The sequence below is a fragment of the Peromyscus maniculatus genome, chromosome 4 (assembly GCF_049852395.1).
Source record: "Peromyscus maniculatus bairdii isolate BWxNUB_F1_BW_parent chromosome 4, HU_Pman_BW_mat_3.1, whole genome shotgun sequence".
Lineage (NCBI taxonomy): Eukaryota > Metazoa > Chordata > Mammalia > Rodentia > Cricetidae > Peromyscus > Peromyscus maniculatus.
In genome coordinates, this window is record NC_134855.1 from 38109260 (window position 1) to 38135203 (window position 25944).

Sequence of the window (25944 nt, forward strand, 5' to 3'; positions counted from 1 at the left end):
ATCATAATAACTTACCATTTTGACCAAACAGTATACTAAATTGGGATTTTTGTTTTTACAAGTCATTGCTGTTCTGGTTTCATGTTTACAAGTCACATTCCTGTCCCCTTAAATCATTCTTGATCATCCTGTTTTCTCTCCACAGCTTCAGAGGATGATTCTGAAGAAGATGGAGACCATAACAGAGCATTTGATATTGCCTAACTTCATTTAAGACAAATGGATGATCCGTGAACATGTTTATTAAAACTGGCAATTAAGTATGAATCATTTTGTGGGGAAATGCCTATTAGATATATTGACTATATATAAAATGAATATATATACATACATGTATAAATGTAAATATATATTCATTCTCAAGTGTTGCTGAATTGAATTTCTTCAGCTGGACCTTTTAACACTGGCCAGCAAATCTCATGTTTATAATACATAATCAAAAGCATTTTTTTCTTTTAGGTGAGTGGGAAAGCATTACCCTTCCTTATTTTAAATATCTAAGCAATGCTCATCAACTTTTTTCTGTGTTACGATTACTGTAGTCATATTTATGGAAAAAAAATGTTTGTGTATTAGTCTCTTGCTAGTGAAAAGTCAGATAAAATGTACTTTTGAAAATAAAATGCCAATGGCACCTAATTAGTTTTCCTTTTTAAATGCCTTAAGTTACAGCCACATTTTGATAATCATTTACTTCCAGTGTTTAAAATTTTTTTTTTTTAAAGAACCGGGAGGTTTGAATAACATAATTATATTAGGTTTCCAAATTTAATTTGAATTCTAAATTCACTTAGCAATAAAACCTAATTTTTAAGAAAAAAGTATGTAAAAGATATAGAAATGATGGATAACTTTTGTATTGATTTGCAAAAATGCAGATTATATTTGATAGGCCATGGTATGTAGGTATTCCTTTCAGGAATATTACAGCTGTAAATTATATCAGAATTGCCAGTCAAGTGATATTTGGTTAAACATAATTGAAAATCTCAAGTTAACAGACTATTTTTTTAAAGCCCACATTCAAAGTTGAAAACACTGGTTTCAATGTGTTTTTAGTGTTGTCACTTCTTTATAGAGAAATACAATAGAAATAACCTCTTTGGATCCTGGTCATTTGTAGCTGTTCCTTGGTAATTGCGAGCATTTATTTGATGATTGTTAATATTTTTCACAACCTTTGCAAAAACAGATGAATGACTTATTCACCATGAATGAGTTTGCACTATAGTCATGAGTTGTGTAAATTTCCCTAACAGTTTCCACTGTCAACACCCTTAGGATTTACATTTACACTTTCAGGTGGTTTCAGATTAGTCCAGTGTTGTGGCAACAACTTTTTCAAAATCTAAATAGAAACCATGTAATTTCTCAAATGTGAATGAGCAGTTTGCCTACACTTAGTTTGTTGGTATTAATGTAAAACCTTGGCTTGAAATAAAGTGATGCTGATTGATTTATTTTAGTTTGAACTTTTTCCTTTAAAACTGGTCTCCAATGAGGAATTTCAACCCCCTTAAAAAGAATTTAATTAAAATTTCAACTCTTGCCGGGCAGTGGTGGTGCATGCCTTTAATCCCAGCACTCAGGAGGCAGAGCCAGGAGGATCTCGAGTTCAAGGTCAGCCTGGTCTACAGAGTGAGATCCAGGACAGGCACCAAAACTACACAGAGGAACCCTGTGTGTGTGGGGGGGAATTCAACTCTTATTTCATACAATGATTTTTCAACTATTTCCTCAACTTTTTTATTTTATGTGTGTGAGTGTTCTGCCTGCGTATATGACTCTGCTCTGTGTCCATGTAGTATCTTTGGAGGCCAGAGAAGGCTTTGGATCGCCTAGAACTGTAGAGACAGTTGTGGGCTGCCATGTAAGTGTCAATAATGGAAACCAGGTCCTCTACGAGAATAGCAAATACTCTTAACCCTTAGCCATTTCTGCAGCCCTTGAACATGCTCTCAACTTTCATTATCTGTGCATTGTCTTATGTAAAAACACCTTTTTTGTTTGTTTGTTTTTTGAGACAGGGTAATAGCCCTGGCTGTCCTGGAACTTGCTCTGTAGACTAGGCTAGCCTTGAACTTACAGAGATCTACCTGCCTCTGCCTTGAAGTGCTGGGATTAAAGGTGTGTACCAACATGCTCGGCTAAAACCACAAATTTTAAGAATGCTAATGTAAATATTTTCTGTCCTTGGGAATTGAATTTGAAATATTAAATACTTTTATAAAATTCATTAAGAAAATGACTTCTTAACCCACAAAATTGCTTATTTGAAAATGGTATTTACTCTGTAAAATGTTCTACAATTCATTCATATATAATTTGTTACTAACTACTGATTGATAAGTACTAAAATGGGTGCTCCCCAGTACTGGTATTAAAGGTGTGTGCCACCACTATCTGGCTTCTGTCTAATCTAGTGGCTGGCTCTGTCCTCTGATCCCCAGTTAAGTTTATTACGGTACACAATATAACACTACAATCTACATTGTGTAGGAAAAGGTAAGGGTGGTCTGGAAACCCTTTGCTCAAGGGACACGCATGTTAACCCAGCTGGCCACCATCTACATGACTCTTAGCTAGAGCTGTAGTCTTTTCTTGGAAAGAATTTGTAACATAATTATTTGATTGTCACTAAATACTACTTGTCCCAAATGTTCTGTACAAGGAGTGAATGAGCAAGTGTGGAGTAGGAGTATCAAACTGTAAAATGTCTTCCTCTTTAAGGGAAACAACAGCAGCCATGGCCAGTGAGATAGCTGTTAAAGGACAGGCTCTGTCTGGCTTGTTCCTGGTGTGCCTAGTAAGGAGTAGAGTTGTAAAAGGAAAACCTGTAACTGAATGGAAGAAGCAATAAAGAAGATCCGGCAGTGAGTGGCATTTTAGCAGCTTTATTGTACATGGAGGTTTCATTCCTAAGAAAACTTCAAATTTGATCTACAATTGTTCCTTTTCAAAAATCTGCTTTTTTTTTTTAATGAACCAAAAGGTTAATATTTTGTTGTCACAGTGAGTACATGAAAATATGAGAATAAGGAATACCATAAAAGCTTCAGTTTTCTGTGACAACTTTTATATGAAAACCTTGCACAGGAAATCATTGTCAGGGTATATCAAAGTCTTAGTCCAGTTGAACAGCATATTCATCATCATCTGCAACTACCAAAGCACAGCCGTCATCATAAGGTGATTGTGGTGCAGTTGAGAAAGTGAGGAAGCCGGAGCAAGCATTTCTTTTATAGAGGAACCAAATGATTGCTCCCAAAACTGTCAGAATTACTGTGCTAGCAATCACCAGAGTTGATATTAAGATGTGATTATCTGGAGGAAAAAAGAATACAGGCAGTTAGTGTACAGGTTGGAAGTGTTGCATTGGAGCAGTTAGCTTATCATAGACTTGTTTATATGTAGAATTTCCTAACTGATGAGAAAAAGTTATACATTCTTTCCTAGACACTGGTCCTTCTGGGTAGGCAGAATGGTTCAATGAGTAAAGATTCTTGCTGTCAGGCCCACAAGGTGGAGAGAGGACTGACCTCTACAAGCTGTCCTCTGACCTCTGTGCATGTCATGGTGCATACTTGTGTGTATACACAGTAAAAATTATTGAAATAATTTTTAAAATTAGCGTTTGTGGGAAAACTAGCCATACTTGAAATTTCATTAAAACATTGCAGTTCTATGTTCTACTGAGTATCGTTGTCTGTGGTCTTGCTTATGTCTCTTTGCTGTTTCTAAACTAAGATTTTGGAATTTACACTTACTGTTCTCTTGAGGATCTAGTGGGGTCTGATGGTCCCTCTTGCTTTGATAGTTATAATTTGCTTCACAGGAATAGCACAAAGAGCTATAGTACCTTGCATTTTTATTTCTCTACAAGTAGCACTATATTTGTGGACTCCGGGCAGTGGTGGAGCACACCTTTAATCCCAGCACTCAGAAGGCCGAGGCAGGTGGATCTCTGTGAGTCTGAGGCCAGCCTGGTCTACAGAGTGAGATCCAGGACAGGCACCAAAACTACACGGAGAAACCTTGTCTCGAAAAACCAAAAAAAAGGGAAAGAAATGCACGCAACCTTTCAGTTCTTGCCTATTCAAAACTCTTAGGATCTTTCTGTAAGAATGTCATTTAACAAATTTAGTAATTGGGATGGTAGATGTATGTAATAAAGGATTCAAAATTATTCAAAACTTCATTGCAGATGGATTTTTACTTAACTAAATATTTAGTAAAAATACTAAATATTTTCAACTGGTGCTTTTTACAGTGGGACCTAAAAGGGCTAGAGATGAATGGGATAAACTTGACCAAGTGTCTTATTAAGGCAGGGAAAACAGTATTATAAAAACATTAAGGTCATCCTCAGTTACAGAGTTTGAGGTCAATTTGAATCTCTAATAAAACAAACAAAATAAACAAGACTTCTGGACTATTAGTTCAAATGATAATCTTTATAGTTCTATTAAATGTCATAGTTATAAAGTGGTTTGCCCTTTTGACTTGATGCAAGTGAACACACTTAGTGTTGATGATGTACAGTCACATAATCAGTAGGATATGCTTCAGTGATTACATGCTCACAGAAATTCAAGTTTAGAAAAACAGTCAATTTTAGGCGGAAAGAACAGCATGGTAGTTTAGGGTTGTTTACAGATACATAATCACAGACTTAACCAAAATTAAAAGACCTTTTAAATATGGGGCAGCAGCTAAGATTGATGGGACACAGTATGTCTGTATTTATACGTTTTGCAAGTGGCCTGTGAATGAGTTGCAAGGCTTTTTGTTGACTAGCTGGTATTTCTAAAATGTGCCATCTTCATACAAAAGTTACAACATCATTGAGGCCAAAACTACAGTCCATCATTTAAAATTATTAAATTTCAAGTTATTTATTGTTTACTGGGCATAATTAATTCTGGGCACGATTTAAGCAAGTTATCCAAATCCATTTAATAAGCAATAACAAGAGCTCCAAACTTTTTTGTAACCACTAGGCTAGCCCTTACTTAATCCTTTGTGTTCTAGCTATCCTGGTGCGTCTATAGTAAACTGGTATATATCCCCAAAAGACTAACTTCCATGTGCTTACCACACCAAGTATATCCCTCTATAGCCCTTACTCTCTTCACAACATTCTCAAGGCCTTCCATCTTACTTTGTGTAGAGAACTCCTTGTTCATTAAAATTGCTGCTACAATTCTGTTTTCCTTGCTTCAACTCAGTCAGTGTTCCTGTTACTCAGTGACTTCTGACAAAGCCTGTCCATGTATCAGGCAGTTCTCCTTCAGATCTTTCTGCTTTGCTACAGCCTTATGATTGAGGCCTAATCTGGTCACCTGCTTACACTTTCCCTGGACTCTAAACCAAATGTACACTAATCTATACCTGCCTGCTATTCTTTGCATGGTTTTGAGATCCATGATTGACCTGTCTGCTCTATTTTTCCACAGATTTCAATATAATCTTTTTAAAAATGTCTACACAGCTAAAAAGTCTTAGTTTGTAAAATCTGTGAAAAAAAAAACAGTTGATGGGGTGCATGAGTAAAGAATTTTAATTGGAGCCGGGCGGTGGTGGCGCACGCCTTTAATCCCAGCACTCGGGAGGCAGAGCCAGGCGGATCTCTGTGAGTTTGAGGCCAGCCTGGGCTACCAAGTGAGTTCCAGGAAAGGCGCAAAGCTACACAGAGAAACCCTGTCTCGAAAAACCAAAAAAAAAGAATTTTAATTGTTTGAAGTGGAAAGAGCTGCCTTTAGCATTTTTCTTTTGGAGTAGGAAGATCCACCTTTAATCTGGGCCACACTTTTCTGGTAGTGGCCTATATAAAAGATGTGGAAGAAGGAAGCTTTTGCTCTTTGCTTGCCCTCATTGCTGGCAAGTTTATTCCTTCAGTGGCAATAGTGCCTACTTTGGGATTCCAGTGTATACTGTGGGCCAGCCGAGACATCCAGCCTTGTGGACCGAACAACTACTGGATTCCTGTACTTTGCGTTGGTAGCCAGCCATTGTTGGACTAGCTGAACCACAGCTTTTTTTAAGTCACTCTAATAAACCCCAACTAATAAATAGAAGATCTGAAAAAATACTGTGCTGCTATTCCACTGCTCAACCCAATATCCATTCCTCAAAATTAACTGCTAGTTGTCTCCATGTTTCCAAATACCATGCTTAAACTGCTTTTGTTTTATAAGTTTATAGTAAAAACCTAAGTGTAGTTCATTATCACTAACTGGAGTCAAGTTGGCTGGGACCACCATCCATCTATAGACATGAGGCTCAAACTCAGTAACTTTTCTCCCTAGCTCTGATGTCATAATAAAAATACATATAAAATCATTCCAGATTTGTCTGGGTACCTATGTAAGTGAGATCACTAAGGAGGACACACCTACCTTTTAGTGATTGACTTGCATTAATCTGTTCTCCAGATTTGTGTATTCTGTAGCATATTGTAATTTAATTCCCTTTGTTGTTGAATAATAGTTGGTATTTATTACACTTCACTCATCCATCTCTTGATGCGCACTCAAGTTACCTCCATCTTTGGACACTTACACATACGGTATTGTGGATACAGGTGTGTGGAGTCTCAGTACTGTATGTATGTCTTATGTCCCATGCACATGCCAAAGAGGCCAGAAGTATCAAATCCCCTGAGACGAGTTACAGATGGTTGTGAATCACCACTGTGACAGTGCTGAATAATCAGACCCGGGTCCTCTGGAAGAGCAGCCAGTGCCCTTAGCCACAGAACCTCCAGCCCCTAGTGCGATGCCTTACTTAGACCTTTCCATATTCTGATAAAAGTTCTTTATGTCACGTAAATTTTGTTTGCTTCTTGTTTTTCAAGACAGGCTCTCCTGGAACTTACTCTAGACCAGGCTGGCCTCAAACAGAGATCCGCCTGCCTTTGCTTCTCAAGTGCTGGGATTAAAGGCATGTGCCAACATAATATTTTTAAATGGGTCTACAGTAGTATCTTAACATACCAGAATTTAAATGTATGGAAAATTTTAAGATCAAAATGTTGCTTACCTGATAAATATTTCTTGTCATATGGGACTAAAATGCAAAAGAAAATTAAAATTAAAAATTTAAGGATGCCTTATAAGATTTATATACAGTTGTTTAAAATGGATACTCTATGAGGTTAATATGCTTTACTGCTTAATCAAGTATCTATCTTAACTGTTTTGAATTTAGTTTGTTTTTGTTGTTTTGAAACAAGGTTTCTTGTGTCACCCTGCCTGTAGAGGCTGGCTTCAAACTCAGAGAACCACCTGCCTCTGCCTCCTGAATGCTGGGATTAAAGGTGTGTGCCACCACTGGCCAACACTCACTTGGTTGCTGGGAAAAGAATAAAGGAGCATAAAAAATAGTAGATGAGGGAAAATGATTCTGGTTTCAGAGTCTAGAAAACATGTACAATTAAACAGCTGTGGATTTGTTTAGTGTTCGTTGTTTGCTTAATAGTTTTAGAGTTCATGCATTTGAGTATTTTGCAATGTGGATGTGCGATACATCCCATGCCTAGCGCCCATGGAGGTCAGAAGAGGCATTAGAACCACTGCAACTGGCTGTGTGTGTGTGCAGGGAACTAAACCCAGGTCCTCTGCAAGAGCATCAAGGACTCTTAATCTCTGAGCCATCTCTTCAACCCATTTCTGGTCTTTTTCATTTAGTGTTTGTTTTCTGTAATGGAGCCCTCAAACACAGTAGATGAAAGGAGCCAGTGTGCGTGTGTATGGGGCTGGCTAGGGGGTGGGTGTTTGCATACCACCATCCGGAGGCCAGAAGACATGTTTAAGTTTTTGTTTTTATGCCTGTATGCATGTCTCTGCACCATGTGTGCCTGGTGCCCCTGGAGACCAGAAGAGAGCATTGGATCTCCTAAAATTGAAGTTCCAGACAGTTGTGAGCTGCTATGTGGGTGCTGGGAATTGAACCAGGATTCTCTGGAAGGGCAGCCAGTGTTCTTAACCACTGAGCCATCTCTTTCTTCAGACTCGGCTCATAACACCCATACACACAAATAGAGTAAAACAAAACGAAAATGTTTGAAGTTGGGGGGGCTACTCTAATACAACAAATAATAGTATTCCTATAACACTATTAGAGCCAAGAACTGTGCTATAACAAGTGAAAATAAGTGTGGTTTTAAGAAATGGGAAATACTCAGAGCCAAATGTACAGATGTACAATCTGCTTTATAGTTAAGGAGAGACTATTAAGGATCAGATTTGGGGCCAGGCAGTGGTGGCACACGCCTTTAATCTCAGCACTCAGGAGGCAGGGGCAGACAGATCTCTGAGCTAGAGGCCAGCCTGGTCTATAGAGCAAGTTCCAGGACAGCCAGGGCCACACAGGAAACCCTGTCTCAAAAAAACAAAACAAGAAAATGGATCTGAGATGGAAAACAGTTGTGACCTGTTTTAACCATACCATTTGTAGTTTGTAGTTTTCATTTGTTTACTGTGGAAATAGTTACTCAGTATTTTAGAACAAATTCTATTCAGTGTTTAACAAATAACGTGAAAATATTACAGAACGTGCTAATTTTGTTAAACTTTGATCAGAAAAATATTTCAATACAGAATAAATCATGAAGTATGAAATTTTAATGTCATGTTTGTCTAAACAAAAGATATTTTGTAGGGAATCTAATCTCTTAAAGTAATGTTAGCATGTTAAGATTATTCAATTTTATTCTTTATCACTTCTCAGTCAGAATCACAGGCAAAGAGGATATGGAAATTTGTTTGAAAAACAAGGAATTTATGGGCTCTTAGGAACTTCTAAGAAGAGGCACACAGAATTAAATTATGTGTGATTCACATGATCTGGCTCCCCTTCTGAGATGTAAGAGCATTACTTGACTTCCATCATGCTGCATTCTGAAGTCTTAATCCCTCTATTTGTAAGCCAGTGTGTGCCTAAGAAAAGCACTCCAAACTAAGCCTGTGTCCCGCTCTCCTCGAGTGGAAGAGACAGCCTTACTTACTCGCGGCTTTGCAGAGTGCTCCCTCCACAGAAGAAAGTTCACAGTTTCCTTTTTTCCATTCACCTGTCTTGGTGTACAGAAAACCACAGGTGTCGACTAGGTCCTCGACATCTTGATCTGCCCACTTGTCAAACGTCATATTTGAATTATCAAACCACTTGAAACTTGCATCTGTCAATTAAGGAATATTTTAAACATGACTGTTTTCAAAGGTGTGAAGACACAAAGGAAAAGTTTGATTAAAGGTAGAAATGTACATATTGGTGATCTAATTTTTGGTTGTAGGAGTAAAAGTTGTAGAAGGAACACTATATCCAATCAAAAGATAGTGATTTTAAGGGGATTTTGGAAAAGGTGCCATTTTTGTGAAGGAAAACATTTTTGTGAAATAACTTAAAGATAGTTAAACGTTAATAACCTTAGTCTTTCATGACATTTAAAAATGTGACTAATATCTCTGTATACATATACATATGCATTTCATATATCTAAATATATAAAAATCATTCTTATATAGACATTAAAATACATGTGCTTTATATTTTTGTATATTAATAAAATTTACATTTGTATTATATAACCAGGGAAAGATAATTTATCTTTACCTTATTAACAGCAAACACTAATACTTCTTATAATCCATGGCATCTTCAGAAAAGACTAACCCTATATCCATACTTTAATTAAGAGGGTCAAGTGTGTTTCCCACTTTTGAAGCACTTGGAGTGACTTGGGAAACACTGGATACTAGTTGGTGCATACTGAAAAATGTAATACCCAGCGACATGCATTTCATCTAGAGCAGTGGTTCTCAATATGTGGGGCCCGACCCCTTTGGAGGCTGAACAGCCCTTTCATAGGAGTTGCCGAAGACCATAGGAAAACATAGGTATTTATTACATTTCGTTTTATACCAGCAGCAGAATTGCAGCTATGAAGTAGCCACGAAAATAATTGTGTGGTTGGGAGTCACCACACCATGAGGGAACTGTATTAAAAGGTTGAGAAGAAAGGTTGAGAAGCACTGATCTAGAGAATTAAGGAGCTAAGTATCTTAAGTCTTACTAACATTAAAAAAATCAAGTCTCTTGGGCTGGAGAGATGGCTCGTTTAAGACCACTGTTTTTCCAAAGGTCCTGGGTTCAATTCCCAGTACTCACATGGCAACTAATAACTGTAACTCCAAGATCTGACACCCTCACATAGATATACATACAGGCAAAATACCAATGCACATAAAGATAAAAAAATTAAAAAAATCATGTCTCACAGGCAAATACCACTTACCGTCTGTGTCATAAAACATGCCTAGCAGGAGGTCGTCCGGGCCTTTCCACTGCTTTTGCAGCGTGTCCAGTATAAAAGCATTTTCTTCTTCGTTGTGTATACTTATCATGTCTGCTCCTGAAATAATTTTAAAAGAAAAGCAACTTCAGGAATCGGTTGAGGGGCTGGGGAGGTGGCTCAGTGGTTAAGAGCACTGGAGTTCGATTCCCATTAACCATATGGTGGCTCACAACCATCTGTAGTGAGATCTGGTACCCTCTTCTGGTATGCAGACACATGCAGGCAGAATTCTGTATACATAATGAGGAAAAGAAATTGAAATCATGAAGTGTATAAAAATTGTGCTTTATGTTTTACCTGTACACCTTTAAAATGGGCAGGAGTTGTGGTTAACTACAGAAGGAAGATGTCTGTGGTCCGAAAGTCAAAGCCTACCATGGCCAGCTTAGATGGTTCTGTTCTGAGTCCAGTCCCCAGGAACCACACGATGGAAGGAGAGAACCAACTTCTACATTGTCCTCTGGCCTGTATACATGTCCTGTGGCATGTGTACACCTGCACTCATACATACTATAATATACAAAAGTAATAAATTTCTTAAAATGTATTTGTCGTGACATGAGTAAGAATGGCCCCATAGGCTCATATATTTGAATGCTTATTCATCAATGGGTATCACTACTTGAGAAGAATTAGGTATATGGCCTTGTTGGAGGAAGTCTTTCACTGGGGGTAGGCTTTGAGGTTTCAAAAGCCCAAGTGTCTTAGGGTTTTTATTGCTGTAAAGAGACACCATGACTATAGCAACTCTTATTAAGAAAATATTGAGTTCGAGGCCAGCCTGGTCTACAGAGCAAGATCCAGGAAAGGCACAAAGCTACACAGCGAAACTGTCTCGGAAAAAAAAAAAAATTTAATTGGCATGGCTTACAGTTTCAGAGGTTTAGTCCATTATCATCAGGGTGGGAACATGGCAGCATGCAGGCAGACTTGGAGCTAGAGCTGAGAGTGCTACATCATTCAGGCAACAGGAAGTCGACTGACAGTCACACTGAGGGAAGCTTGAGCAAGACACCTCAAAGCCCCCCCTACAGTGACACACTTCCTCCAACAAGGCCACGCCTAATGGTGCCACTCCCTTTGGGGGCCATTTTCTTTCAAACCATCATTCCAAGTTAGGCCTAGTGGCTCTCCTCTTCCTACTGCCTACAGCTCTGTTTAAAACTCTAAGCTCCCTCCAGCACCATGTCTGCCTTATTGCCACCATGTTCACCATCATGACAATAGACTAGACCTGAAACTAAGCCAGCCCTAATTACATGCTTTCCTTGATGATGAGACTTGCCATGGTCATGATGTCTCTTCACAGCAAAAAACCACTAACTAAAACAACTGTCAAGAGGAAAACCAGAAACTAAGCAGACTATTATAAAATAGAAGCAAACACTTCAATAGAAATAGAGCTAAGCTAGGCAGTGGTGGCACACGCCTTTAATCCCAGCACTTGGGAGGCAGAGCCAGGCGGATCTCTGAGTTCGAGGCCAGCCTGGTCTACAGAGGGAGATCTAGGACAGGCACCAAAACTACACAGAGAAACTCTGTCTCAAAACAAACAAAAAAGAGAGGGAGGGAGGGAGGGAAGGGAAGGAGAGAAAGGAAAGAAAGAAGGAAGGAAGAAAAAGAAAGAAAAAAAGAGAGAAAGAAAGAGAAATAGAGCTAAACAAGACAGTGGTGGTACACACTTTTAGTTCCTGCACTTGGGAGGCAGAGGCATATGGATTTCTGAGTCAAGACCAGCCTGGACTATAGAGTGAGTTCCAGAAGAGCCAGCCAGGGCTACCAGACTTGAAAAAGAAAAAAAGGAAGAAGAAAGAAAGGCACAAAAAAAAAAAAAGGAAAAGAAAAGAAAGAAAAAAAAAGAAAATGTTAAAAAGTCAACCCAAGAAATGTGAAAAGTTATCACTGGTTTAAAAAAAAAAAAAAGATGAAAATGTGGGATCTGGAAGCTAAGCAGGGAAAGATCTAGCTAGCCCTGCAAGCTTGACACCCTGAGTTCAATCCCTGCAACCCACATAAAAAGTCAGATGTGGTTATATGCATCTGCAATTCCTGCATGCCTACGTAGAAATGGGAGGTGCACACAGGAGAACTGCCTGGCAGTTTGTGGACCTGAGCCTGTAGTATAAAGTACAGCAGCAGAAATAAGAGACATCCTGCCTCAGGAAGGTGGAAGGTAAGAACCAACTCCCAAAAGTTCCCCCCCCACACAACACAGGTGCACACGTGGTGCATGTGTTCCCACAAACATACATCCACACAAAAGTGACAATTTTATAAAAGACGAAAATTAAACTTCCAGATTTTCAGACTAACCAGTTTAGCACTTGCTGCAGAAAACTAGGAACTGATATGTGGATGATCAGTAAAAATGAGAACAACTTTTTGGGGAAAATTTGGTGAGGCATATCTGAAGACCTAAAGCACATATTCCTTGAGCGACCCTTACTAGCATATTCTGTGTTAATCACTGACTGTCCACTCCAAATGAGTACAATGATTAATCACACACTCAACTGTACACACATGGCTTTTCCCAGGCATAATCACTACAGCCTATTCATGACATTGAAAGATGGGAACCACAGTTACCAAAATGTTAACAATGACTATCTCAGGATGGTCCAACTTAGGTTTTGTTTGTTTTTTAAACTGTTTACATATGTTTTTCTAAATAGTATTTGATGATAATCGTGTGATTATGAAAGGTCTTTTAAACAAAAAATGAAGTCTGACCTTTAATATACTAACACTTTAAAGTCAGAATGCAGCAAGCAAGGCTTTCTAAAGCCACCATTTTTATTCTCTTAGGTGTTTCATGCCATGTATGTGCCATAACTGTGGTGGTTAGACTGAGAATCCCACCACCACCCACCACACAGGCTCATGTATTTCAATTCTTGGTTCCTTTGAAGGTGTGGCTTTGTTGGAGGAGGTATGTCACTGGGGGTGGGCTCTGAGGTTTCAAAAGTCCCGTGAGCACTCTGCCTCTTGCTTGTGGATTAAGATGTAAGCTTTCAGCTACTGCCCCAGTGCTGTGCCTGCTTGCCTGCTGCCATCCTCCCCCCATAGTGATCTTATGCCTACTGTTGTGCTCCCACCCCATAATCTTATGCCTGCTGCCCTGCTCCCCCCCCATAATCTTACGCCTGCTGCCCTGCTCCCCCATAGTGATCTTACGCCTGCTGTTGTACTCCCCCTCATAATGGCCTTATACCTGCTGCCCTGCTTCCCTCCACCCACAATGATTGTCATAGACTCTAACCCTCTGGAACCATGAGCTGGAAATTAAACATTTTCTTTTAAAAGTTTCCTTGGTCATGGTGTTTTGTCACGGCAATTGAAAAGTAACTAAGTATGTACCAGCTATCATTGTGACAGGCCTGACCATGTGGGGGGTTTTTGGAAGAATGTGGAAGACTTTGGAACTTTGGACTAAGAAAGCAATTGAATGCAATAAGAGGGTCTTAAGGAGCTGTCCTTTAGGACCTTGGAAGACAGTAGTGTTAGGAGCAATTTGGACTATGGAGGTCTAGCCCAAGAGATTTTAGAAGTGAACAATATTAGCAACTGGGCTAGAAACCATTCTTGTGGTGTTTTGGCAAAGAATGTGGCTTCTTTTTGTCCTTGTCCTAAGAATATGCCAGAGGTTAAATTGAAACGTTTTGGACTGATTTCATTAGCAGGGAAGATTTCAAGGCAGTCTACCACTGTCATGTTGTTATTCATAATCATTCTTACGCAGGTCTACAACGAAAAGCAGCAAGCAGGTCACAAAGAAGTAAAAGAATGTACAGTTTGAGGAGAAAAACACCAGGAAATGTAAAGTTGGAGGCAAGGATTGTGCTGAAAGAGATAAGAAGAGGCCTGATGTAAAATAAGAGTAAAGAGGCCTGGTGGTGGTAGCTCACGCCTTTAATCCCAGCACTCAGGAGGCAGAGGCATGCGGATCTCTGTGAGTTTGAGGCCAGCCTGGTCTACAGAGTGGGTTCCAGGACAGGCTCCAAAGCTACACAGAGAAACCCTGTCTCGGAAAAAAACAAACAAACACAAAAAACCCACCACCACCAAGAAAACAACAACAACAAAAAAACCAAAAACAAAAAAATAGAGTAAAGAGAGTGGTTCCTTCAGGGTGAGACACTACCCAGCTAAACCTCAACTTGGAAAGCAAAGGCCTGGGGGATTTTCTTATCCTAAAGAGCAACAACAAATCAAAGCTTACACAAATATAACCAGGCCTCGTCCCAAGTAGGCAACCAACTTGGCAGCATCTGCTGTGTGGCTCTCTCTGTCTTGAGTGATGAAAGATACTCAAGAAAGGGGGCTTGTTGTACTTCCTCCATGGCTAGGGAGAGCTGCTGAGATCAAGTGTGTGGCAGGGGAGTCCCTGAGAGGTCATTGCTTTAAGCTGTGAAAATGAAGCCTGGATTGCATTGGAGACCCCAGGATATCGGAGGTGCCAGAGCTGTGGGAAGTCTGCCAAGGAGGGCTGAATACAGGGAGTAGAGCCGGCCCAAGGCAGAGAAGTGATCTGTACTTGGCCCTTTGAAATCAGACAGGGAACTCCGGGGTTTGGAGTCAGCCCTGCCTGCTTTTGGTCCTACTTAGGCCCACTATTGCCTCAGTGTGCTCCATTCCTCCCTTTCAGAATGATAATACATATCTGTGCCATTGTATGTTGGAAGTATGTTGCTGTGGATATCGCTCTATATAAATAAAACACTGATGGCCAGTGACCAGGAAGGAAGTATAGGTGGGACAGGGAGAGAGGAGAATTGAGGGAACAGGAAGAAGGAGGGGGGAGACACTGCAGCCACCACCAGGACAAGCAGCATGTAAAGACGCCGGTAAGCCACCAGCCACATGGCATGGTATAGATTTATAGAAATGGGTTAATTTAAGATAAAAGAACAGTTAGCAAGAAGCCTGCCACAACCATACAGTTTGTATGCAATATAAGTCTCTGTGTTTACTTGGTTGGGTCTGAGCGGCTGTGGGACTGGCGGGTGACAAAGATTTGTCCTGACTGTGGGCAAGGCCAGAAAACGCTAGCTACAGTATGTAATTTGCCTTTTGATTTTACAGGGGCTTACAATTAAGAGATTTTCCTGAGTTTCAGAATAGACTTCGGACTTTGAAAGCATGTTGAGACTGTAAAACACTTTGGAAGTTGGACTAAGTGTATTTTGCATGACGATATGACCACAAGCTGTGGCCGCCAGGGAGTGGAAACTTCTTAGTTACTTTTCAATCTTTGTCACAAAACACCATGGACGAGGCAACTTAGGAAAGAAAGCATTCAATTTGGGGCTCATGGTTCTGAGGGTTAGAGTCTGTGACAATCATGGCGGTGGAGGTGGAGGGGTGGGGGGAGGGGGCAGGCATGGCAGGCATGGTGCTGGAGGAGCAGTTGAGAGCTTATGTCTCGATCCACAAGCAAGAGGCAGAGAAAGCTGACTGGGAATGGAATGGGCTTTTGAAATCTCAAAGCCCACCCCCAGTGACACATCTCTTCCTACAAAGCCACACCCCCTAATATTTCTAACTGGGAACCACATAGTGAAATATATGAGCCTATGGGAGCCATCCTCATTCAAACCACCACAGTATCCCACCTATTGTCTCTGAGAATCATGTATTATGTCTTCAGCAATTATTACAAGTTTATAATGTATTTTTATATCTTGTTTTATATATACATTGATGTTTATATATTTATGTTTTATATGTACATAACATTCAAAAAGCTTTGTCGATTGATAAAGGGATGTAAAATATGAAATCAACAGTTTTCATAAAATTGCCAACTGTTTTTGCAGTACTTTATTATGTTGAGTGTTGTGTCTTTCTTTGGTTTTTGGTTAAGCTAGTGAGTGAATACATTAGACACTTCTGGATTTTAGTTGGGATTTTACATAGCTTGTACTTTAATTCTTTGGTTCTTTGCTATTTCTGTTAACCCATAGAAATATTTTAATAAATGTTCTAAAAGCAACTTACAAAAAATTGTTTTTTTTTAATCAGTGCCAGCTGATGATACCACCTCCTGTCTATTAAATGCCATGTGTACTTTTAATAATCTACTCTAGTACTTAATGGTGGAGTGCAACCAAACTGTTCTTCTAGGAAAATCCTCAGGAGAAATACTTAACATATATAGAATTGTCTTAGTTAGGGTTTCCATTACTACAATGAGACACTATAACCAAAAAGCAAGTTGGGGAGGAAAGCGTTTATTTGGCTTACACTTCCATATCACTGTCCATCATCGAAGGAAGTCAAGACAGGAACTCAAGCAGGGCAGGAACCTGGAGGCAGAAGCTGATGCTGAGGCCATGGAGAGATGCTGCTTACTGGCTTGCTCCTCATGGCTTATTCAGCCTGCTTTTTTTTTTTTAATAGAACCCAGGACCACTAGCCCAGGGATGGCACTGCCCACAATCAGTGGGCCCCTCCCCATTTGATTGCTAGCTAAGAAAATGCCTTACAGTCAGATCTTATGGAGGCATGTTCTCAATGGAGGCTCCCTCCTCTCTGATGACTCTAGCTTGTGTCAAGTTGACATAAACCTAGGTAGTACAAGAGGTATTGTTAATCCCCAAGATGGGAAAGAAACAGACCACTGACCTAAATCATCATGGCCAAATTAATTAAAGCAAGCTTTTTAATTCATGTACATGGGCTGCCTCCCCCTAAGGCAGGGTTTGAGGGGTCAGCATTGGATATGAGGAAGACAAGGCTTTTATAGCTCAGAGATAGGGGGTTTCCAAATGGGGGTAGGGGTGGGGAAACAGATGGGGTTACATGAGCAGATTATAATCATAACAAGTTAGACTCCCTTGAAACAAAGACATGATTGCAAGGTGGTCAAGACAAGGTAGTCATAACAACAGGTAGTCATAGCAACCTTTTGAAACGAAGGTAGGGTTGCAAGATGGTTATAACAGCAAAGATAAGGTTGCCATTTTCTGGAACGGGCAGTACAGAACCACTTGTAGTTAAGGTCACAGGTGGGGCAGAGCCCAGATCTTGAGAAACAGGTTTAATCATAACCAGGAACGAACCTAGTTTGTCTTTACTATAAGATGCCTTCTAAGCCTAAGATGGAGGTGGGCTGGTTCTTCAGTATCCAGAAATGAGGGTTTTTTCCTCCGTCCTTGTCTTTGATCTTTCTGCAGTCAATGGAACTTTAATATTTTAAGCTCTATAATCTAACAACGTACTATAGAGACTTAATTATTGTATGTGGCAAATAAGATACACTCTCATTTTCTTAAATGACAGTTTGAATCCCCAAGGAATATATGTGCTCAGGCAAAATTATTTAACAACACATTATTAGTAATACCACCTAATGAGATTTAATCTGATAGTTTTATTCTTTTTTCTGAATGATGACACAGCTCTTTTCTCATAAAAAGCAAATTGAAAACGCTTGTTACAATAGACAGCATATATTACAGACTTCAGCTTAGTTTGAGGTATTGACCATTATTTATTTATTTGTTTGTTTATTTTGTTTTTGTTTTTTCAAGATGGGATTTCTCAGTGTAACAGCCCTAGCTGTCCTGGAACTTGCTTTTGTAGACCAGGCTGGCCTCGAACTTAGAGATCCACCTGCCTCTGCCCCCTGAGTACTGGGATTAAAGATGTGTGCCACCATGCCCGGCCTGCCATTTTTTATTTAATTAATTGTGTGTGTGTGTCTATGTGTGTAAGAGGGACAGACAGAGACAAACAGACAGAGAGAACAATATCATTGTGCAAACAGGAGAGAGAGAAATCTTTCTGAGCATACGTGCACACATGTGGAGGTAGGGGCAACTCTGGAATTGTCTCCTTCCACCATGAGACCCGTGAGTTTTGGGGACTGAGTTCAGGTTGTCAGGCCTACATAGTAGGTAAGTGCTTCTTCCTGTTGACCTATCTCACCAGCTTTATTATTCACTTATTTCTCTACATGAATAATTCTAGCAAAAATAAAGTAAATTAGCACAAAGCTCTGGGAATACTGTAAAAATAGCTCTCTAGGGTCCCCTAAAAATAAATGTTACCTACTTTCTATAAACCCAATACCAGGTTTAAGAAATGACTTTTATGTTACAGTAATTTTTTCCAAATTACCATAGTGACCTATGATCCTAAACAAAACACCACTATGGCCCAAAGTAAGAATACTAATATCGTTAGCTTTCTAATTCATCTGTTAAATGGGAATTTGTAGAGGGAAGTAAATGAGATTATTAGAAAAAACACATGGGATTTCTAGAGATGCACAAGAGCTTTAAGAAATCAAATCAGTAAGACTTTATGTTTTAAGGGTGAGGTGGGTGCTGGGGATTAAACCTAAAACCTTACACTACATCCATAACCTTGAAATGAATACACTTTTAATTCAGAAAAAGACATCATTTATACACAAGAGTGTAGCACAAATCTTAAAAGGTCTTATTAATAAAAACAAACCTGGAGCCAGGTATTAGGGTGAATGCTGAAATATCAGAGAGACAGCACAGGCCACAGCCATCTCACCTCGCCAACTTCTCAGCCGATCCTGTTTCCTCAAACTGGAATCCTCTGAGTCCTCATCTGGAATGAATCTCAGCTAAACTGCTGCTGAAAGCCTAAAAGCTTAACCAGGCTCTATTCCCTAGTCCTCATGCCTTATATACCTTTCTGCTTCCTGCCATCACTTCCTGGAATTAAAGGCGTGTGTCACCATGCCTGGCTATTTGCAGTGTGGCTCTGAACTCACTGGGATCCAGGCGGATCTCTGGCTCTGGAATGCTAGGATTAAAGGTGTGTGTGCCACCTTTTTCTGGCCTCTATGTCTAATCCAGTGGCTGTTCTGTTCTCTGACCCCAGATAAGTTTACTAGAGTGCACAATATATTGGGGAACATATCACCACATTCCCCCCTTTTTTGTCTAAAATAAAAAAAAATCTTATACAAGAAAAACTATCTCCAATAAGTATATACAATATATACAGTCAAGAATTACATTAACAATGTCTAGTCCATTAACATTTGACAGATTCAGACAAAAATCTCCATTAATATAAAATAATGTCTAGTCCATTAACATTTGATAAATTCAGATAAAAAAATTTCATTACTTATCCTAATTTAAAACAAGTAGTTCCTTTTTAAAAAGTAGATTCAGTGATCTCCCTTTTTATCTTATTTTAAAATTAAAAATTTTTCAATTTAAAAAGTCCCAAATCCTTCCTTTGCTTCAACAAGAAACCCAATAACAGTTCTAAACAAGTAACAGGAGTCAAGCCACAAAACTGTTCTGTGTTTTCAATTTAATTTTACCGAATTTGCTCAAGAAAATACATTTGCATCATAAAGGAAGCCAGTCAGGGGCCAATTTTGCTTGTGTACAATAAACAATTGCTTATCTGATAACTCTAAAGGCTGTATTTTCAATAAAAGGGGGGAAAGGCTTGGCAATGAGCTAATTAATATAGCTGGTGGCTTTTCATGGCTCGCAGCCTCCACTATAGTTTACACTATTAAAATCTATGCTTACATCTAAACATAACTACTATAAATTGCTGAGAAAGAGGAAGCCGTGAGGCACGGTTGTTTATTAATAAGTTTATTAAGGTACACAATATTTTGGGGAACACAATACCACCACATTTCCTCTCTTTTTGTCTAAAATTAAAAAAAGCTTATAACTAATACAAGAAAAACTATCCAATAAGTATATACAATATATACAGCCAGCCTGGGCTTTCCAGGTAGACTATGTTCTAAAACAGAGACTGAAGATGGTTTTCAAGGAAACCATTTTAAAATTCTCTTAGGACTTGAAAAATTACTATTCTACTAAGTTACCTTGAAATAAACCCCTACAGGCATACTAGAAATTGTGTGTGTGTGTGTGTGTGTGTGTGTGTTGCCAAAAGCCAACAAGGCCAAAAGCCAACAAGTCAACACCATTTAGCAGCTACGGACTTTCCAAGGGGAAATAAATATGTTTATGTGCAATGTGGGCAGGAAGTCTCAGCATGCACTTATAATCCCAGGTCTCAAGAGGCAGAGACAGAAGGATCAGACACTCCAGGCCAGCCTATGTACACGATGACAGTCAAAAACACACAGAAGTCTGTGGCGCTTCAACAAAATCAATAAAAGTATATTTCCATTTATTCCTTCTGCAAGGAATATGATTTTAATTAAATATACTTAGTATAATTTTATAGTTTTCCAACATGTTGTACTAGAAGGTTTTCAGAAATCGCAGTTTTTATTTTATTTTATTTTTCTATGAGAGGATTTATTATATAGGCTTGCAGGATCAAAGAGCTTGAAATTCCATCCATGGCCATTGGCACACTGGAGAGCCAAGGGAAGCTAATGGTGGCTAAGTCCAAGATCCCTTAGAACAGGAAAAGACCCGTTAGTGCGGGTCCTACATCCGGGGCCAAAGGCCCAATATACGCCTAAGAACAGTGTAAGCTCAGGTGAATTCAAGCGAATCTCCAAGCATCCCTCAATCCAGTCAAGTTGATGACCCCAATTAGCCACCACAGTGCTGTTTCTATGTTTTCAGCACCTGCCCCCAGTGGCCCTGCGGATTGAACTCAAGGGTCTTGTCCATGCTAGGCAAGGGCTTCAACCACTGAAATATGCCCCCAGCCCTTATTTTTTTGAAGCAGTGGTTCACTGTGTAGGCCAACCTGGTTTGCACCCACTGATCATCCTGCTTCTGCCTCCTGAGTGCTGGTATTATAGGCGAGCATCACCACACCCAGATTCTTCCTTGCCTCTCCCCATCCCGCCACCCCCCCTTCACTATGTACCCTGGCTAGCCTGGAACTCTCAGAGATCTGCCTGCCTCTGCCTCCCACATGGGATTAAAGGTAGGCAGGGCATTTCTAAGGAATGGAGTTGGGAATTTGATCAAGAAGAAAGTGGGATGAGATGATCCAGTGGATTTTCAGTTCTAACATGGAAATAAGGGCACCTTTAAATAACTAAAGACCGATGCCACAAGCTTATTTCACTCAGGTTGTATGGTTCTAGATCTCACTAAAGAATGTGTCTAGCCGGGCAGTGGTGGCACATGCCTTTAATCCCAGCACTCGGGAGGCAGAGCCAGGCAGATCTCTGTGAGTTCGAGGCCAGCCTGGACTACCAAGTGAGTTCCAGGAAAAAGGCACAAAGCTACACAAAGAAACCCTGTCTCAAAAAAGCAAAAAAAAAAAAAAAAAAAAAAAAAAAAGAATGTGTCTTAACAGAAGCGTGTCTTTGGGGACAAAGAGCCCACCCAGTTTATCAGCTGTCACACCAAGCACACCTTTAACCAAAGAAGACCAGTGAGACAGCTGGAACACATGTACTCCACGTGCCTGAGGACCTGGCCTCAATATTCACACCCAGGGTGTGAGGGGGACCCTCAAAACAACAGAAATGTTGCTGGGGTCCTATGGCAAATGCCTGTAATCCTATCTACTCAGGAAACTGAGGCAAGAGTCAAGGCCAGCCTGGACAATGTGCATAATGAAAATCAGTCTTTTTTTTTTTTTTAAAGGCATTTTGCTGAGAGTGTGGCGCATGTCTGGAGTCCTTGCTACAGGGAAGGGTGACACCTGGCTGTGTAAATAGTAAATTGTTACATTTGAACCCCAGAGCTGAGGAGATGGTTCTGTGGGTGAAGCGCTTGTCCCACAAGCTCCCCAGGACTCACTAACACCGATCATCGTAACACATGCACAGAACCACAGCATGCCTAGGGTTAGACACAAGATCCCAGGACTCACTAACACCTATCATCGTAACACATGCACAGAACCACAGCATGCCTAGGGTTAGACACAAGATCCCCAGGACTCACTAACAACCGCTCATCATAACACATGCACAGAACCACAGCATGCCTAGGGTTAGACACAAGATCCCAGGACTCACTAACACCGATCATGGTAACACATGCACAGAACCACAGCATGCCTAGGGTTAGACACAAGATCCCCAGGACTCACTAACAACCGCTCATCATAACACATGCACAGAACCACAGCATGCCTAGGGTTAGACACAAGATCCCCAGGACATCGTAACACATGCACAGAACCACAGCATGCCTAGGGTTAGACACAAGATCCCAGGACTCACTAACACCGATCATGGTAACACATGCACAGAACCACAGCATGCCTAGGGTTAGACAGCAGCTAGAGACAGAAGCCTCCAGACGCTCACAGGCTAGCCAGCCTGGCATATGAAGCCGTGATGAATCAGCGACCCTGTCAAACAAGATGGAAGGTGAGGACCACACCGGAGGGGAGACCGTCTTCTGCATTTGCCCACACTCGCACACAAACAACTCGGCTGGCTACAGGCTTTGTGGGCTTCCTGTCTGTTGTTACTCTATAAAATAATTCTAGCTTGTTACACATTATGAAATTGGAATACAAAAAAGGTAATTTGCATTAACTCTGCTTTTAGGAATTCCATATATATATATATATAAAATATATATATATATATATATTACAGTGAGTTGATACTGTGAGAAAATCGTGGGTGAACATTAAGAACTGTTATAGGATTAAGACAAGCTGATGGAATTTCTGCCACCTTAAAACTCATTCTTACCGTGTACCATTGTTGGTCTGCTGCTGGTGTCCTTTTAGACTTTTCACCAAGAGACGAGTCACCTACACTCACCCTCCCGGCCTTTCTTCCTGCTTTTTTTTTTTTCTTGAATCTATTCCAGTTCGGAATTTGTTCTGAGGCGCATAGAGGTTTCTGTGTGAATCCTAACACACCCACACTCGTGCATCCAAAGATGAGCTCTCGATCCCCACCCTGCTGAGCTGCTAGCAGCATTAACTCTAATTACTCCCTCTTCCTCAAATCAACATCTTCTCCTGGCTTCCAGAAAATTTGCTAGTCTTCTTAAGGGTCTAGACCACAGGTGTCCCAGAGGGTCACATGAGTTGCATTTAATTTAGCAAGCAAGTCACAAGGACCAGCCTAGAATCACAGGGAGGGCAAAGAGATTGTAAGATGTAAGCAAGTGATCAGGAAGGACCATACTGTTGGCAGGCGTCTTTGAAGACTGTCACATTATCAGACCCTGGGTAAGGAAGAGCAGTCCAGAGAGAGAGAGAGAGAGAGAGAGAGAGAGAGAGAGAGATGGAGACAGAGACAGACAGCAAGGACAGACGGGCACTTGTGGGCAAACCCAACCAGCAGGCCTAGGTCCGAATCTCGGCTTCTGTTATCATCAATCTGTGTGATTTTGAACAAACAACTGAATTGAGTTTTGATAAAGGAGAATTAAATATACAGCTCGATAGGCTTGTTCTGATAGGTAAAGCCATGGAAACCGAAGTGCTTAAGCACAATGCCAGGCATGGTTCGGTGTGGGAATGTGTTTTCCGGAAAATACATTTTAAAGTAGTCCGCTTTCACTAACTGAACTTTTACCCAGCTTTGTAACCAAGTTCATCATAGGCTTTGAGGTCATTGAAAACCAATGTACTCAGTCTGTCTGCATGCAGAGTGCTCAGCCTGTCTAAATTTAACTTTCATTTAATAAAATGATGTAGGGGCTAGGGAGGAGGCTCAAGGGTTAGAGCACTTGTTGCTCTTGCAGGGGACTGGGGTTCAATTCCCAGATGGTAGCTCATAAACCATATGCAACTCCAATTCCTGGGGATCTGACACCCGATTCTGACCTTCTCAGGTGCTGGGCACATATGTGGTGCACATGCGTACATACAGGCAAAATATGAATACACAGAAAGTAAATAAACATTTAAAAAGTGTAATCAATCTTATTATGCCTTGGAGTCTCCATGTCAAGCTAAGTTAAATGGATGGCTCTGATTTTAACCATTTCCTCTTTCCATCCCATGTCCCTGACCAAAAAGTGTGTGTGTGTGTGTGTGTGTGTGTGTGTGTGTGTGTGAGAGAGAGAGAGAGAGAGAGAGAGAGAGAGAGAGAGAGAGAGAGAGAGAGAGAGAGAGAAAACGCACAATTAGCTCTAATATTGTTGAAAAAAGGTATGTGGAAAGCAATGCATCCCCCGCACGGTAAAGGTCCAAATGACACATAGGTGTAGGTTGATAACCTACATGTTTAAGGTTGTCATGCTGTTCTGGGCCAGTAAAATCTAAAAAGTAACTTGTAAAACTCAGGTAAAAGATTCTTTAAGAAAAAGTTCCTCATTTCTTCCCATACCATACTTGACATGCTGTGCAATAAATACTAAGGACTGTCTTCTGTTGGAGAGAAGTGAGCAGACGAGATCAGGCTTATTCTAGGCCAGCAGTTCTCAGCCTGTGGGTAGCACCCCCTTTGGGGGTTGTGGGACCCTTTCACAGGGGTCACCTAAGACCATCGGAAAATGCAGATATTTACATCATGATTCATAATAGTAGCAAAATTACAGTTATGAAGTAGCAACAAACTAATTTTATGGTTGGGGGTCACTACAACATGAGGAACAGAATTAAAGGGTCGCAGTGTTAGGAAGGTTGAGAACCACTGCTCTAGGTTCTCTGACTCTAAGAGTCAGTGTCTTTCACATGGCACTCTCACAGCACACACACTGAATGGATACTGGTGTGGTTACGGTTCTGTCACTCCAATGTGAGCAGTCTTGTCCAGCAACTGTCTTCCAACCAGGGAGAAAGTGTATGGCCAATTCCACTGTCTGCACATCAATTCTAGGAACACGGTTAAAAGATATTTGGAGCCGGGCGTGGTGGCGCACGCCTTTAATCCCAGCACTCGGGAGGCAGAGGCAGGCGGATCTTTGTGAGTTCGAGGCCAGCCTGGGCTACCAAGTGAGCTCCAGGAAAGGCGCAAAGCTACACAGAGAAACCCTGTCTCGAAAAAACCAAAAAAAAAAAAAAAAAAAAAAAAAAAAAAAAAAAAAAAAAAAAAAAAAAAAAAAGATATTTGGATCATCACTATTTTTAAAGCTCCTTACCATGGTCAGTACACTGGTTTCTGACATCCTCTATGCTTTCCACGTTGGTGGTTACTTGAAGAAAAATGTAACAGCTGCCTTGGAACTGAACCCAGGTGGATGAAGGACAGTCTATGTGGGAAAAAAAAGAATATTAATATGAGTTCCTGATGCTAAGGATATTGAATATTAAAAGTCCACATGTACACACAAGTCATTTCCTTTGTTAAAACAAGAAATCAACCAGTGTAAAAGGAATTCATTTTTTTCCATTTTACATGTAGAAAAAAAAATGTGCCAATGATTCACTTCTGTCTTCACAGTGCAGTTACAAGTGTGTTGATTCTTTAGCAATTCAGACATGCAAATTAAGCGTCATCACCAAGCCAACCAACTACGAAGGAAATCAACTAGTCAGAATTTAAAGCTTCTCTCTGAGGGCTATCTTTGTCGTATATAATATATATATAATTTCTCTCTCTCTCTATATATATATATATTATATATATATAATATAATTTTAAAAGTCTTAAGAGTTCTGCAAAATCCCTTTGTTCAAATTCTGCTTTTGAGAACAGAAGACAGTATATAGATTATGAATATTCAGGAAAATTTTAGTATTGCATATTGCACAAGCAAACACGACTGATG

At 40.2% G+C, this 25944-nt stretch overlaps 2 protein-coding genes across 22 annotated transcripts in view; one reads left to right on the forward strand and one right to left on the reverse strand.

Moving 5' to 3' along the window:
* Marchf7 (membrane associated ring-CH-type finger 7) overlaps positions 1 to 1460 on the forward strand; it is a 44494-nt gene extending 43034 nt beyond the window's left edge. For 18 of the 20 annotated variants that reach the window (XR_013050291.1, XR_013050290.1, XR_001579233.3 and 15 more), the window contains one exon: positions 146 to 1460. Coding sequence is in view for 15 of the 20 variants with exons in the window: in XM_076568569.1 (XP_076424684.1) it covers positions 146 to 214 (69 nt within the window). In the remaining 5 variants the exon portion in view is untranslated. The remainder of the gene's footprint in view (positions 1 to 145) is intronic. The other 2 variants (XR_013050293.1, XR_001579235.3) reach the window with 1 other exon arrangement.
* A 1418-nt stretch (positions 1461 to 2878) lies between these two features.
* Ly75 (lymphocyte antigen 75) overlaps positions 2879 to 25944 on the reverse strand; it is a 129814-nt gene continuing 106748 nt past the window's right edge. Inside the window, exons 2-6 of one of the 2 annotated variants that reach the window (XM_006984635.4) lie at positions 25315 to 25425; positions 10295 to 10411; positions 9008 to 9178; positions 7042 to 7068; positions 2879 to 3324 (exon numbers count right to left, since the gene is read on the reverse strand). In XM_006984635.4, the coding sequence (XP_006984697.1) occupies positions 3125 to 3324; positions 7042 to 7068; positions 9008 to 9178; positions 10295 to 10411; positions 25315 to 25425 (626 nt within the window). In that variant the 3' untranslated portion in view covers positions 2879 to 3124. The remainder of the gene's footprint in view (positions 3325 to 7041; positions 7069 to 9007; positions 9179 to 10294; positions 10412 to 25314; positions 25426 to 25944) is intronic. The other variant, XM_076568561.1, reaches the window with a different exon arrangement.